The sequence below is a fragment of the Anguilla anguilla genome, chromosome 13 (genome assembly GCF_013347855.1).
Source record: "Anguilla anguilla isolate fAngAng1 chromosome 13, fAngAng1.pri, whole genome shotgun sequence".
NCBI classification, from domain to species: domain Eukaryota; kingdom Metazoa; phylum Chordata; class Actinopteri; order Anguilliformes; family Anguillidae; genus Anguilla; species Anguilla anguilla.
The window spans coordinates 18,190,403-18,207,603 of NC_049213.1; the positions used below are offsets into that span (position 1 = coordinate 18,190,403).

The 17,201-nt window shown below is 43.5% G+C and overlaps 1 protein-coding gene across 1 annotated transcript in view; it reads left to right on the forward strand.

Annotated features, from left to right (window-relative positions):
* LOC118210492 (immunoglobulin superfamily member 21-like) overlaps window positions 1–17,201 on the forward strand; it is a 173,585-nt gene that overhangs the window by 107,065 nt on the left and 49,319 nt on the right. The window contains exons 3-4 of the mRNA XM_035386694.1: window positions 8,483–8,604; window positions 13,855–13,973. Coding sequence (XP_035242585.1) covers window positions 8,483–8,604; window positions 13,855–13,973 — 241 coding nt within the window. The remainder of the gene's footprint in view (window positions 1–8,482; window positions 8,605–13,854; window positions 13,974–17,201) is intronic.

Below are 17,201 nucleotides of genomic sequence, written 5' to 3' on the forward strand. Positions count from 1 at the left end.
ATAATAAAGCAGTCGTCATTCAAGCAAGAAACCTTATTTAACTGCTAGTGTATTACAATCACTTCTAATACCTGAATGATTACGCTTCAGCTGCACATATAAAGCAAAGCTTCCAGGCCCTGCTCTGTTTTAATAGATGCAAATTGCATAATAACATTTAAAATATGTAAAGGGGCGGGGACCGGATGTGTGTTAGTGAGAGGCATTATGGTTAAATGCAACGGGCCATGTAATTACAGGAACATGCGCAACAATAGAGGCAACATGAAACTTATCATCTGATGCACGTGTGCAGGTACGAGACAGTTAGACCGCATGTGCGCCACAAAGAAGAAGAAAGAAAGGAAGAGAAAGACTTCCTTTCGTTTCAGTTCTAGCCTGGCGCACATGCCGCAGGTGTCTCCTTTCCAGGACTCGTCGTTCCGCTCAGATCCCGCGTTTGATTTAGACAAAGCCTGACTGAGGACTTGTTGTTTTGTTTATCTCAGGGCTCTGCAATATCTCATTTTCAAGCATAAGTCTTTAAGCATGCCTTTTAGATGTCACACAATATTATCTTGCCACCAGAACTTTTCAGTCAATAACATATGACAAACTGACAGAACGCTGGAAAATCAGATTAGATGTGGTGGAAATAAGAAAAATGGAACAATTTAATATTCAGCATGGATTTTGTTTCATAATTAGCAGCTTTTGCAATAGGAAGACAAAGTCACCCTGAAAGCACGCATTAGTGGTTAATGATTTCAGCTACTGTCTGTTTCTTCCGTTCAAATGAAGCATGTCTTATTAAAAATAAAAAGACCTCATGTCACTCTGAGCATTAGAAAGTTGACGTATTTAACCATGAAATGAAGCCCAGCCCCAAATGTATCTGAGAGTTATGAATATTTTACAGAGTGTGGAGTAAATATTTTCTGTGGTTGTGTGTGAAAATGTAAAAGAGGATTGGTTTAAATCTGTATGTTAATCCACGGTAACCAGCTCGACACCTCATCACCACAGAATAAAAGCAAAATCCTTCCACTGGATTACGGATAACCCCCCCCCCACCAGCCCCAACTTCTCTTGGTCGCTGAGGCAACATGGGCTTTATAAATGTAACTCAAAAAGGGTTATTGCTGTTGAGTCAGAAATTCCTTACACTCCTTAAATTTCATTTCTTGCAAATGTATGCTTTTTTTTCTTTTCTTTTTTTTTTTTTAAAGAAAGTCAATTAGGATTTTTTAAGATGGATGATTTATTGCTGCTTTTTTAGATACAGGTTCTTATTAAGAGCCAATGGGCCATGAAGCTAAATTTCCCTACTGAAAAGACTCATAGTTTAGGTGCAGAGTGTTTTATAATAAGGAGGGTAAGGAGGGACGTATGAATGGTGTACAGGGAGAGGAGGGAGAGGAGAGGAGGGAGTATGTGTAACATACAGGAAGGTACTGACTGTTTACGAACATAGTGTTATAATAAGGGGAGATGCAGTACAGCACAGCTACTAGTAAGAGAAAAGTAGTAAATCAAACTAAAGCTACTGTGGGGCAGTTCACAGAAGTGTGCTTCTTATCAGACCTACAAAGGAAAACAGACTGTTTACTGTGCTGACAGGGTGTCAGCAAGTGTGATGAAGAGACAGTGCAAAACATCCGATCGGATCAGCATTATCTGAACTTTAGGTTCTCCATGATACAATGTAATCATGTTCTGTATTATTTGAAAACTAATGTCATGTGAAACAAGTTGGTGTCTTTAGTGGTGGGATGCTGACTAAAGATCTTGATACCAATGGGTCAGCGCCCAGCCAGAAGGTTATCCCGGTGTGATATGCTCACAGAGGTAGTGCAAGCTGGATCATTGATCTCTACTGTTTTGCCATGATTGTGCCTTTATTTGATGACTTAGTGTTTTGCTACTGTTTTTATGCTCAGATCCTCTTTAAATAACATTAAAAGTCATTCATAAGTTAACAGTTAATCTTGTAACTGTTTTTTATTTTATTTATTAATAAAATTTCAGGGGAAGGAAATGTTCAAGTTGAAGGGGGAGGCCAACAGTATGAATAGTCACACTCACACAAAGTTTCAATCGAGCACAGTGACCTCATTTTTATTCCCTATCCATAACCTATTTTCTTAAAACGTGTGGTTTGTGCTCAGGCCAGCATACTTTGTTATGCTGAAGTATCACACAAACAGCTTGTCCTACAATTTACACCTGTTCTTAAAATAGAGAAGCCACAACATTCTAGAGAACACCATTTGACCTCTGCATGGAGTTTACATTGCCATTGTTGACTGGAGCATAGTGTTCCTTCATTCTGTCATTAATAATGTCTCTTTTCTAAGGCTATACGTTGACCATTAAAATGACCAAGAGGTGCTGATATTTTACAGTGAAACACTTGACTTTAAAGAACTAAAAAAAAAAGAAAAAACCTACTGAGGGCTTTCAGGCCTTTGGGAGACCACATCCACAGAATCATGCTGCCCTCAGAACTGTCTCCAGGTGCGCTCCGAGCCTCTGGTGGTGGATACAGGGATGTTTCTGGTGATTTTTTGGAGAAACAAGCAGGTTAGCTCATGGTTCACTCCAGTCAGCTGTTCATTTCTCCTACTTGGTACTGACTTGGGTGCTGGCCCATGGGTGCTTCTGTCCACTCGTTGTCCTCTCTCTCTCTCTCTCTCTCTCTCTTGCTCGCTCGCTCACTCGCTTGCTCTGTGAGAGCCCCCTTCTCTCTCTCAGCTCTTTCACCGTCATATCTCTCTTGCTCTGATTTTATCAGCAAGCGAAGCTGGGACAGAGCAAGTAATGCCGCTGTTGGGCAGTCTGGATCAGGAAGACAGACATCTGTAATAACGTCTCAGAGAACAGGCCACTGATTAAACCTGAACCTGATCTGACCCTCACAAATCAATAGCCAACCTAGCGAGACGTCACTCTTTTGAGGGTCTGTGTGTGTGTGTGTGTGTGTGTGTGTGTGTATATGCGTGTGTGTGTGCATGTGTGTTTGGTAGCCAATCAGAATGACAGTAGGAGCCAAACAACTGAGAGGCCCTGACACAGATATGAGGAAAATATAGCAGTATTTACCATCCCACTATGACCCAGGCTCATTCCATTCTATTCATCTGCACTGCCAAGAACAAACTTGTTTTCTTTGTTGTCTTAAACATCACAGTATTATTCATTATAAATTTTGATGAGAGGAGCGTGAAGGTGATGCCGACTCATCCAGAAATCCTCATAACTGAGTCATTTTTCACCCTTAAAGGAGAGACATATGGCTCCCTCCTCTGAGTGGGGCGACTATGCGCGTGACAAGGGGAAGGCGCGTTTTTGACGGTCCCGCGGTGAGCTCAGGCGGGGTGAGGCTGAAGAGCAGCCCTTCTCATTTGGAGCATGAAATGCATTAAACAGGTTCCTGACACACCGCGTTCGATGGGAAGTCTGCGCCGTGCCGCATGCTTGCAGGTTAACAGAATGGTTCTCAGCGAGCAGTTTACGAATACGCCCATCACGTTTCAGCCAGAAGATCGTGGTGCAAATTGGCGACGTGCACACCGGCGGAACAGCAAACACTGCCATTTTCCCGTTACACTGGCTTCCGTTAAACCTACAGTGAGGCCGAGTCACCAGGGATTTTTTTAAAAAAGGATTGTATAAATGGTCGATTTCATCAGCTGCATTAAAATGTTCTTATGGTCAACTTGTTTTTATGTTAATCACGTTAACATGTTCACACTTTAATTTCTTTTCTTTTTTTAATGAGCTATATCATCAGGAGATTTCATTCCGTAGCCATTTTTGTTTTGTTTCACTTAGTTTTTTTTTTTTTTTTTTTTGAGGAGTAGCCTAGACTGCAATTATGGAAATTACAGCAGAGTGCACACTCACAGTGACACTCCTGCTATGAACTTGCAAATCAACATAAAGGCACACTTGTAATACAAACTAATATGGAAATGAGTTTGTTGAATATTGTCACCCATAAATTTGTGCAATATTCTGTGCTTCTGAGTTCGCTCACGCTGCAACTGTATAATGTTCAGCCTCATTACCGAGAAGATCGGTTGCTAATTGTTTTCACAATGCAGTGTGTCCGCTTATGGTAATGTTCTGAAAATCTCTGCTTTGGTGCTTGTTTTCCTATTTAATACTTGTGTGTTAACAATACAATAACTTGTATACTGCACTATATGCTAGTTAACTGTGCATAATTAGCTAAATTCTAAGCTATTGAAGTTGCTCTGTTAAATTATATACGAGTGGAGCCTGCCGGCATATAACGAGCTGATTCAGGTGCGTTATGCACAGAGACTCCTGGACTCATGCTGTGAAAGATTGAACATACTGAAACGGAGAACAGTGAACAAAGTAATGAACACTTATCGTGCTAATTTGTGTATTAAACATGCTTTGGGAAAAGCCAGAGCACTGCTGTTAGTGGCCCAGATTGTTGGCTCTCAAACTGCAATCAAAAATGTTTCTGTTTTTAAGAGAATTGAAGACATTTCAGAAGACTAATTCAAGGCTTGTGCCGTGATGGAGTTGGTTCAACAGAGATAAGATAGTGGTATTGTTTGCGCGTTATAACCCGCCAAGAGCATTCGAGACTTTTCAAAGCGTCCCTAAATTGGGAAGCTGTGGGAAGACCGTTCCAGGTGGCCGGCAGTATTTCCTTTAAATGGAGACAGTTACGCTGACGGCAGGTGGTCTTAGATTCAGTGCGGATTACATGGTTTCCTCATGGTTCCATAGAGGTTCACAGCTGGTACTGTGCTCTACTATAAATGAAGGCCTCTGGTGACCTGAGGAGAAGAGCTGGATTACACCACTCTTCCTGTCTGGAGGCCTTTTTGATTGTTCCTGCTCGCTTATTGGTCTTTGTGATGTCCCTGTACCCTGCCGGAGCCTTGCGCTGGGATTTACGCTGTTCGGTGAAGCCTCGTAGGCAGGGCAACACACACCAGTCGACGCACCTCGTTGTTTCTGTCGGTAAGACAGTGAGGTAGCCGCACTTTGTAAACCAATCGGCTCGACTGAGGGAACGGCCATCATTCGCGTGGCTGCTGGTTTTCAGATCTCCAGATGGCAGACTGTTGGAATGGCCGTGGTCTTTTCTGCGTACACCTGTAATGCGTGGCCCGGATTCAAAAAAGTCACCGAAGCAAAGCGTCATTTTCCCCGAGCAGCGCTTGTTCTTAATCACCACAAATTCATCTTGTCCCCCTCCCCCTCCCCCTCCCCTGTCCGCGCGCTCGCGCCTCCCTCTGAGGAAGTTCAGACTCCGAATCGACCGGCGTCGCGCGCTCCTCGCTCCTCCACAGACGGGTGTCACCGTGCGCCAGGATCCGAGTCCGTCTTAATTAAGGGGTGAATTCGTTTAGGGAGGAGGGGCACCCGAGGAATATCAAACAACGGCGAGGGACTGACTCGGCCCCATCCGAGGACTCCCTGGTCTCCGTCTCCATTATGGCTGGCGGGCGGTGCGAGGCGGGCGGTGCGAGGCGGGCCCCCGAGCGACCCTGGGCCGCATTTCTAACAGCCCATTTTTGAATCGTGAATCGCGGGGGCTGGGAGGGGGGGGAGGGACGCGTTGAAACGGACTATTTAACCCTAGAACGGTAACAATCCGCGGGGATCGGCGAGGCGCTGCTGCTCCGTCTCTTCAGACGACTCGCCATCGACCGCCATCTCTGTTTACATAAGTTACTGCTCCTTTGCTTCTGGACTGTAATGAACAGCTCTCCCAACAACACAATAAGAGAAAAAATGAGCAGTTTACCCACAACCTGCTGCCAGGATTGGTTATAATAATTCTGCTGTCTTTCACATCTAAGATTTTTTTGTTGCATTGTGTTTACATTTTGGGATTTGTGAATGATTTGGACTGTCATTTTTATGTAATTAGTAGATTCATAATTCATCATTAAGACATTGAAAGTGCACATACAAAAAAAGACCCATGTGATTATAGCTATATTTTGTTGAAGTAGTGAGAAAATAAAGCGAGTGCTTTCCTATGTAAAATATGGCTATACCAGGGGATTGTAAAATTATTAATATTGTCTCTTCTGCAACATTTTTTTCATCCTTTCTGATGTAAGCAGGAGAAACATTTTGAAGTATGCAGCGGACAAGTTTGTATTTCTTTGTCACTGTCTGAAGTAATGTTAGACAGCTATTGTTACCTTTGTTGCCTTTTAGGACATTTCTGAAAGGTCTATTACAGGGAGCCACAACAATAGTGAGAGGTTGGCTGGTGCGTAAACAGTTCTCAGACAGGGGTTTGCTTTTAGCAGTTGACCTTTCAACGCGGCCTCCGTCTGTAAAACCTCTAAGCAACATCTACCCGCCATTGTGCATCCATACCCGTGCCAGATTGAGTGTGTCCTCACTCCTGAAACGCTACTAGCAGGAGGAAAACTGATAAGTGTTATCGTCCTTCAGGCCTTGGGTCCAGTGCCAAAGCATTTCCTTGGGCACAGTCCTTTCAGTCAAGGATAAAGCGGAAGCCTGTGCCCTGGCCAAATGGCCACTCTCACAGTCTCGCTTGCAGAAATATTAATGTCCCTCCTCTTGGCCCGTAAATTGTTTCCTGTGATCCGTTACATATTAGAAATGTCAGAATCGAGCACATTTCTGTGAAGCATTAAAAAAAGATCAGTTTGAACATTTAAAGGTTCTGCAGTGCAACTGCCTCATCTTTTGAAATGTTTCTATCATAGGCCTCTGTTATGAACATATTATCTGTTTAAAATGCAGATTTGTGCTATACCAGAAACTAGAAATAACATACTGTACTGACATTTGCATAGACAATTGCCACACAATTGTAAATTAGATTATGTACAAATGTGTGGCAAACACCTTACATTTGATGAAACCATTACTTTCTATTCACTAGTGTGCTCATTTTCATTCAATTGCATGTAACCTTTTTATTAAAAATATAAACATATATAAATATGGCCAACATTTATTTTAAATATACACAATATTTATTTAACAGAACTATTTATACATTTAAACGTTGCATGTATAACATCACTCACACATCCGTCCAATAATTCACATTTTTTATTCTCCTGCTCGGATGTTCTACTGTATAAAAAAAATATGGCTTCTTGTACCCAATCGGTTGTATTTTTCCGGCATGTTATTGAGCATTTTTAGCACGCTCCTCTGATTTTATATCTCCACATTCTATGTTATTTTGTAACTGGAATCTGCAGGTGTTCCCATCTTCTCCTGATCATGCTGTAAGCTATTCTGGGTATTTTTTATGAAGACTCTACCCTGCATGAATTGTTTTTCTTAAATCAATCAATTTAGTTCCACCTCCTCGGGCCTGTGTCTGCTGCGGCCTATTTTAGGACTTATTTACCGCTGAGAGGGATGCGGTGGCAGAAGCGGAAGATAAGATCTCCAGCAGCCGCCGAAGAAAGATCCATCCCGCCAACAATTTCCCCCTTCAAAGCGGCATTAACGCTTCCATTAAAATGCTGTCACCCTTTCTCCACGTCTGTCTGCCATTCTAAAGGCGAGAAAAATCGCAGTCATTCAAATGCTAAACAACCTCCCCTTGTGAATATTAGAGGAAGAAACGCCGGGCCATCATTCACTTTGACTTTAAAAAAATAAATCAGAAAATGGCTGTGCCATTCCAAGCACCGTTCCCTCACACACTATAGTATAATGGTCATATAGTGTAATGCCGTAGCTGTTTCAAAGTCTGTTGGCCACCAACGGAATACAGTGCTCTTACAGTCTTCACTAAAATATGCAGGGGATACTCCGGAATGCGTGGTTGTACAAAGATAAGCAGTGACCGGGTGGCCTGCAGTGGTCTCCAGGTAAACCTGAGGGGTTGTGTAGTGACTCTGAGGTGGTCTCTTTTCATACAACCGGACAGTCCCAAATGGGTTATTTTGTATCCACTGTAGCTATTTGTGACAGAAATGAGCGAACATACAAATACTTTTTTTTTTTTTTTTTTAAACTGTTACTCTGTAATGTTAACTTTTCGCCATTATTTTCAGCTGCACATATGTTCAATTGAAATAGAAGGTTGAACAGCTGGTGTATTCATTTAGAACAGTCAGAAGGCCACTTTCACAGGAACGATTGTATGGAATGTGCAGCATACTGTTTCTCAAAGCAGGCTGTCAGAAAAAGAATTAACACCCTCTCCACCGATCTAAATCAGCAAGGACAAGGGCCAGAAAGGGAAACAAGTCCAAACCTCTGCCATCTTTGAATGTGTCAAAATATGTTTAAGTGCTGTGAATCATGCTCTCCTTTTGAATAAGGAAACCTGTTTCACCATTAAGTGGATCAATGAGGTGACTGAAGGAACAATTAGTAAAATTGCCTCAGGAGATGTGATATGATGTAAGTGCTGTGCTTTACAGAGAGGAGCACCCAGTACATTTGTACTGTGGAATGTTTGTGCCTGTTTTTTTTACATTCTTTTTGTCTGTCCCCGCAGGTGATGGACGGGGGCACGCTTAAGCAGAAGATTTTTACATATGATGCCATGTTCAACACCAATTACTCCCACATGGAGGACTACCGGAGACGCGAAGACCTGGTGTACCAGTCAACCGTCAGGTAAGTGAATGGAGGCCAAACACCTACCACCGCAGTACTGATTGGTGATTCAAGGGAAGACCCAAACCTTTGTTTTTGCCCCAGCAAAAATCCATCCCTCCCACAAACACACACATACACACAATCACACATGTGCATTCACACAACAGAAAGAGAGGAAGTAAGAGAGAGAGAAAGAGAGAGGGGGGCGACAGAAAGAGGGTGAGAAAGACAGAAAGAAGAGACAGAAAAAATTAAGAGGAAAAAGTTGCTGTTTTCGGTTTCATTTTGTTGGCTCAGTCACTGCACAAGAAACACAGGCATTATTGCCCCTATACTGGATACATGCGGCACTGCATTTCTTAAAATTAAATTTTGTTTTCATGCCATTGAATTCATAAAGTTCAAAAATCAATCATTGTTTCTTAAAATGAATAACGTTTTTGTTTGAAAGATAATTTCATGAGAGTGAAAGAGAGAGAGAGAGAGATAGGCTCCCAAAAACAGTCCTGAATCAACCTTAAACGTACACTGTTCAACCTGTTCAACAATGATGGACTGGCATTGAATGATGCTAATTGGCTGATGTGGTCATCTCCAACAATCTTGGAGAGAATTGCACCTGTCTCTGTCCATTGAATGTTCATGAGACCCCATTAACGTCTGTGGGCTTTTTTTTTTTTTTTTTTTTTAAATTATCGATCGGTGCTACAGTGCACCTGAGGCAGGCCCTACGGCAGTTCTGCAGAAGTCGGGCTCCTTTCTCCATCTTTCCCCTCCGAGAACATACCATCCCGCCTGAGAAACGGACAGCTCTGCGTCTGGGTGGTTGAGCAGCATGTCAGGGATTTCCTGGGATTTTCTCGCCTGTCTGAAAGTTTTGGATAAAAAAGTTATCTCACTCCCTGTCTCTGTCTCCGTCCCTCTATTTGGGTTAGAATGTGGCGCACTGAAAATCCTGTCTTTGCTTTGGGGAACCAAGACACACAACACCCACATGCACATTCACTCACTCATTATAACCACACTGATGGTTGTATGTGATAGACTGTGATATGCAGGCCAATTGAGGAAAACCTTTAAGGAGGTGTGAGTACAGCATTACAGTACCGTGCTCCTGAAGCAGACATCTAGCCAGGCTGGTCACATGGTCACTGATACCCCATCAAGGTAAATATAGGGGGGCATTTGAGCCCAGTAGGAAGTGGGAAGGAAGTACACAAATATTAGAGCATGTAATTAAGTCTTAAATCTTTATTGCAAAACCACATTTCAGCAAACCGGGAAAGGCTGTTTAAGCTATTTACTTACTGAATGTCTGTGACATGCATCAATGAGATCAAGGCAGCAGTGATAGGACTCCTGACAATGGAAGTTTCATTGTAATATTATAAGAAGGGTACTAAGGCATTTTAATGCAAAGACATTTTCAACAGAGGGGAATTAGAGTTGGTGTGTTTCCCTTGATGGCATGTGCTTAGTACGGGCTGCTGGTTCTCCTGGAGGGCATAGAGCAGTATGAAGACATGACACATTCATGGTACGGTGTCAAATCCACAAATGAGGATGGAGAAAATTGCGATTTGATGCTTTCCACTAACACAGCTCCATAACTCCCTTGCATAACTGTGGGGAGATTGCTGTAGTCAGTGTGAATATTTAATAGCAGTTAGTGTGTTCAGAGTATAACCTCTCCAGTTACGAATGCAATGCTTTCTGTCACACAGCCTCGAGGAAGCCGGGCTTGGAAGTGGTTCAGTGGCCGCTGTTGCTCGGGAACTGCTGCACTGTGCTCCCTCGCTCTCTGAAGTCTCGCTGAGTCTCCGCTCTGTTTCTCTCTTCTTGCATCCATCCTGTGACCTCACTGCTCAGAACCCCTGCAAAGTTGCCTGTTCTGTGTGTGACAGTGGTACAGCGGGTCAAGTTTAGGACTGCTGGTTTGATATTTGGCAATATCACAGATTTTGCTACGATACGAGCCAAAATGACTGGCAGTACAAAACGATCAATACGTATGATCCAGATAACACAATTCTGATAAAAGGTACACATACCACCAAAATGAGGTTGAGAGTGAAACTTATTGACATCATGTTTAACAGAAGGAAAAACAGCACTAGTGCGAGTGATGATGAGCTCGAGTCAGAAATGTAAATTGTGGTGTTGGTAGGGTTGCTAAAGAGCAAGCTGGATATCTGATACGGATCGAATTTTGCACGTTAGGATTGCTTTTTGAACTGATACATCCATCTGGATCGATATATTGTTACACCCCTAATATATACTTGAAGGGTAGAGTTAATCACAGGGCATCAGTTGATGAATTAACATTATGGATTCATAAGAACACAGGACAAGACTACCCCTCTCTTTGAGATTACCTCAGTGCTTTCACTTATCAGTCAAGCCCAACCTATCACAATTATGAGACAACGTGCCATTTTTATTTGCATACAACTATTTACAGAAGGCAGTCTAAATGCAGACAGAATATAACAAGACCCGATGACATGAATTATTCATAATTATTATAATGTTCTTATAAAGGTAATTTAGCAATAGATTGCTTTTTTCACTCTCCTGTAAAAGCACAGAAAGTTACGACATGTCCCTGTATTAATTATATGGTACACAGCCTTGTCTTCTGAGCCACTGTTTCTCTCACTGAATCCTTTATCCAGCCTCTGATGGGAGTGCGCCATGGTGTTTATTCAGTGCATGTAGTGCTATGAGCTGAGATCAGTGGAGGGAGGCTGGAGGCCTTTGCATAAACGCTTGTGACCGCCTGGCTGAGGTAATGGAATGTGCTGTGTGGAGCGGCCTGGCAGGTCAGCTCTCCCTCCTCTGATGTCAGAGAGGAGCAGCTCAGGCGGTCACGTTAGGGCCGGCTACTTGGCACCCTGGACAGCGGGAATGAACTCTTAGAGGGAGCTCTAAACGGTCTATCGATCCCTCTGAGCCTGCCCACTGCCATCAGCCACACGCGTGTGTGTGTGTGTGTCCGCCGCACTTCTGTACGTGTGTGTCTTTGTGTGTGTGCGTGCGTGTGTGTGTCTGCGTGTGTCTGTGTGTGTATGTGCATGTGTGTGTGCACGTGTGTGTGTGTGCATGTGATGCATTTATCCACTATCACATCATTCTGATCACGATGCAGGAGCAGATATAGACAAATTGAAACATTTACAGTGGGATTATTCAGACTTGGATAAAAAGATTAGTCAGCCAGAGGTCAGTACTCTGGATCAGGGAACAAAGGAATCCAATCTAATGACTTTATTCGTTGGGTATACTGACATCGTATTCTCGTTATTTCCTGAATATGTACATTTTTGCGTTGTAAGTTCTCAGCCACCCCGGGAAATTGCAATATATTGTAAGAGAGAAGCACGTCCTTGGTTGGTGGCCAGACTTCCCTCCTCGCTCCAAGGTGATTTAGTGCTAATCGGCTTTTTATTACAAGCCGATGAATGGTCCATGTGAAATCTACATCTAGAGCAGAACAGGGTACAGGAAGGAGTAGCCCATCCCTCAGTGCCGTGAAAATGGCTCCGAGGGCCCGGGCTTTTAACGGGCTGGCACGGGTTCCGGGCACGTTGCCACCTGACTGACCTGGCCGTTGAGCCTAGCAAAGTTGAGCATAACTGGGCTAAGCTAGGCTGAGCTTAGTCGAAGTAAGGTGTGCTGAGCCGGACTTAACCTATCTGACCTGAGTCAAGGGCAGTCGCTGCTGTTCAGAAATCAGTCGTGATTCATTCGCAGGCTCGCCTTCGATGATCCCCGTTGCCACGTTGGGGCTGTGGCGTAGTACTTCTGATGCCTCTGACGTTTCGTAGGCGTTTTCTTGTGATCTCTTGTCGATAGTATCAAAACCTCATTTTGCGCAGAAAGGCCTAGCTGACCTGAGTCGAATCATGCTCAGCTAGGCCGAGCCAAGTCGAGTTGGACTGGTGTCATCGAGGGGACAGTGAGCACTGGTGAGGAAGCCAACACTATACTGCATTTGTGGTAATGGCAGTGTTTTCAGTGTTTTCCCTGGTGCGCACTAGGGCCTATCACCAAATCCTCCTCCTCCTCCTCCTCCTCTAGCGCATTCAATCTGCCACCATCTACATAATTAAGGCTGTGGAATTATGCTTCGGGAACCTCCAAACAGACTCCAAAGTCAAATGAAATTTTTTTCTTCTCTTGGCACGACCGACGCTGTCACGCAGAAGCCATTATCCACGCCGCGCCTCAGACTCCAGCTCCTGGTGCTCCTCCCCACCGCGCGCTGGAAGGAATGATTTAGAGCACAGGAAAAGAAACGCTGCGCGCGGCGGGAACGCTCTCTGTGAAAAGTGTCAAGCTCCTCTGCCGCTTTCAATCACAGCAAACTAGTCGAGCTAACCGCTAACTTTCCGCGAGGTGTCCGGTATGCGCAAGGAGATGGCGCAGTACTCAGGGAGCTCACAGGCTAGAGGAATGGAAAAGAAAGCACAGAGCATTTTTTTCAAATTGTTATGTGTGTGTGTGTGTGTGTGTCTTCACAAGATAGGAGAGGTCGGTTCCTGTTGTAACCATTCGCGCGAGCTTCTAGATGGGTGCTAGGTTGGAAGCGGAGATCCTGAGTCTGAAGAGAAGAGTCACTCTGCCGAAGGCTCCAGAACAATGACTCTCCCCCGCCATTGAACTCATTAGCGTGACACAGTTTGGCGTGCCCCACTCTCCCACAGAGAGGTCTGTCTGCGGTTTCCAGACAGCAAGGACAATCTCTCCTGTCCCAAAATAAATCCCAACACTTTCCCGTGCTCGCCGTTGTTTTCCCTTGACACACGCGTTAGGGTTGTCTCGGAATACCGATGATGCCTCTGACGTTTTTCAGGCAGATTGCCAGAGAATCACGCGCTTGTGAAGCCTTGTCGATAGCATCGAAACCTCAGTCTGCACAGAATAGTTTGGCGCCTGTTGGTGTCACGGTCTTACTACATTGTTGAAACTCTGTCTTTTGCGCATATTTGCACCCAGGTGAATAACATACCATCAGCTATAACAGTCAGAGTCATCACTTGCTTGTTCAAAGCAATCAAAAGACTCCACAGGCACAGGCTTTGATTGGTTCAAATCAGTGGATCACTTGTAGTACTATAATAACGTGCTAGCTCGCTGCAGTTGGACAGTGTGAGGTCATAATCTGTAAGGCTGCGCGAGCTCAGTTCGTGTAGACATTTTTCCTTGGTTGTGTAATTTTACTTTGTGATTGTGATGCATGTATGTCCATTCCTTCACCCCCAGGCTGCCGGAGGTACGGATCTCTGACAACGGGCCGTACGAGTGCCACGTGGGCATCTACGACCGAGCGACCAGGGAGAAGGTGGTCCTGGCTTCGGGGAACGTCTTCCTGAATGTGATGGGTGAGTGTCCACGGGTCTCTCAATAACCAATCACAGATGTGCGCCGTATTCCCTGCATCGATGAATTATGATAATCTTTCTTTAACTAAGATCAGTTGTTACACTGCTATAAATCACATGGTACTGTAAATAATGTCATATACTGTATGTTGACTATTATTATGTTTTAAAATTTATTTTCTTAGCAACCATTATTATCTCTTACGTGATGTATGTCAGTCATTGAAGCAGCTTAATGATAAACAAAATATTTCAGATTCGCTACCTCGCTCAAAGATATAAGACTTATTTCAGAGTACATTATGTTACATGCCTGCCCTCTACCATTGGAAAACAGAGAATGATCATTATCCAAGCAGACCTAAACAATGCATGGTTTGTATCATCCATTTATAGAGATGAATATTTAATGAAGCTATGTGGTTTCACAGCTGTGTCCCACCTGATTTTCAAACCTGTGCCTCATCCATTACACAGAATTAACCGCAAGTATACCACATCTTTGCCGGGGAGGAGAATATCTGAATGCATTACCCCCCAGACAAACACCTCCCATTGTTATCTTTCACTTTTTTATTTTATTTTTTTACAAAGGGTGTCCATCCAGGGGGAAAATGTCCCTATTTTTTTTTACCATATAAAGTGTCGGGTCATTATTTACCCACCCTTCCCCCTGAAAGAGAGAACGGCTTCAGAAAGGTGTTTCATTAGGTTGTTTTCCCATCTACCCTTAATCACGACTGATCACATCTCGGTTTTTCCACTGCTATTGCTCAAGGTGTTTTCTCTTCTATTACCCAAGCATCATTGCTCTTTTTTCCCCAATTTATATCTGCAATAACTCACATTACATCCATACAATGCACTTTAAGAGCAGCGTGTCAAATAAAATGAAGTTGATTGATGGATTGATAGAACTGGGAGAGAACAGCTGCAGTTTGGGGGGGGGGGGGGGGGGAGAGGGGGTAGCGATGGCATGTTGGATGCAAGCCATGAGACACAGGGAAGGAGTGGAGGCTCGTTAGCAGAACCAGCTCAGCATGATAAGGGGCTGTTTATGCAGAGGGCTGTGAGATGCACAGGAGTGAAACTTGGAGCTCTAGTACTCCTCACTGCACTCATAAACTATTCCATATATAATGTTACACGCTTACGTACACATTTTCCATGTCTCACTTTCTCTGTCTTTCATACTCAAACGTGCATGCATATGCACACACACGCATGTACATACACACACACACACTCATCCGCTCTCCAGTCTGTGCTGCAGGGTCATGTTTAAACCATAGGCTCTTATTCTCAAACAGCAGTTATTACAGCATAATTAAGCCCAGAAGCAAATGGATTTTCTTTTTTCGGTCCAGAAAAAAAGAAATATAAATTGTCCTACCAAATGAGCTGAATTCCTCTATTTGCTTTGAGGACGTGCTCTTCCTCATTCTCCAGCAGATCTGTGTTATGTAATATATTTTAATTAAAAGGTGGTGATAGGGATGGTAATTTTGAACTGGAAATGATTTCCTCATTTTGGATTTGTTCCTTCTTTTTCTAACGTTTTTTTTTTAATCTTTGGGTTTCTAAAATAAGCCCTTAACGGTGAAGTGAGGGGTGAGCTGGGGTTCCTGCGGTAGAATTTCACCCGTTTCTGCCGATTCCTGTTGCACTCTCAGGGAGATGGATCAGCTACAGGATGTCCGATGCTACACACTCCCACTGGCTCGCGTGAGAGACGTTCCTCTTGCCGCTAATTGACCTGTGACCTCATCCATGGAGCAATGGGTGGCAGGATCCCTGTTTCTGGTATTACAAAAATTAACTTCAATCGTTCTATAAGGCAGATAAGTGCACCCCAGAAACAGAACACTAATTTCAATTTCAGAGACAATTAGCAAATAATGGCCAAAACTATTTTATAAATTATTAGGGGCAGCCATTTTTTCCAATCTTACCCAAATAAACTACAATGTGAACGGATTCTGACTTAAAGATGAAGCAAACGGCCATGTTAGTTTCAAGCCAACAGTGTAAAAAGATGGTAGTGAAAGCATACCTCCGTGTGCAATGTTTGAATGTAAACCTGTGGGAAACAGTGATGAGCATACTCCTATGAAAGATGCCAGTAATTCTCTGTATGTTCTCATTCCTTTTTTTGTGAGAAGAGAGTGTGTGTGTGTGCGTGCGTGCGTGCGTGTGTGTGTGAACATTTCGTGTCGCAATTTAGAATGAGTCTGAAGTCGAGGAGTGCTTACGTTGCCAGAATGTGAGACGCAGCATGGCTAAAATCTGGGACCTGAAATAGTGTGAGAACCTTTTCTCATAAAGGAGGATCTGCGTGGCCTTCAGTGTCATGGCTAATTGCTGTCTAAGCTGAAAAAGAATTATTCATAACCCATCAGTGTGCCAAGTTCACCGGGAAGGGAAAATAGGAAAGAGGAAAAAGAGAGAAAAAGAGACAAAAGTTAATTAATGGGAAACTGCAAGGAGGCAATTTTAATTTTTTAAAGGGCTTCATAAATAAGAATTATCATTTTAATGAATTCCTGCCAAGCAATTCTACCACTGTATCTGAAGGCCACACTGTGGAATTATGTAGCCCGTGTCACTCTGACTTCATTACTTTTTAATCTTTCGTCTTCGCCTGAGTGTTTCCCTGCCATTCCGCGCACCTGTCACAATGGACACTGGAAGGCTGGAAGGCAAGCAGGACAGTGTTTCTTAGAAGGCTTTTTTGGAAAACACAATGGCAGAAATGAAAGCAAAGAGGCTGAGATATCCAAAGCTTACAATAGCACATACTCTCAGCAAACTGTATTCTCTCTCGACTGCCTTACCCATAGGCACAGAGCCACTGAAATAAATATCAGTTTAGAAGATCTTTTTGTACATTCCTTCCTGAAATAACTCAGGCTTTTTAAAACAATGTATTGAAAAAGATTTGGTCTCCCGTGGCACATCGCAGCTGAAAGGCAGACAATGACCTGAGTTGCTTCCTTGGACCTGGGTTGGGTGCCCCTCGTCTGTGCCAGCCCTGGGGTTTTCCTCTGCGGGGAGTGGGGAAAAAAAAAATGAATCCCACAAATCCAGTCCATGATGCCATTTACAGGTCCCCCCTCTGTTACATACATGCCCACAAGTAGCATAAAAGCAGCTTAGCTAGCCTTCCAGAACTTACTTCCTTAATTGCGCATGATTGTTATTCATTATTAATGTTTCACTTGACTATCT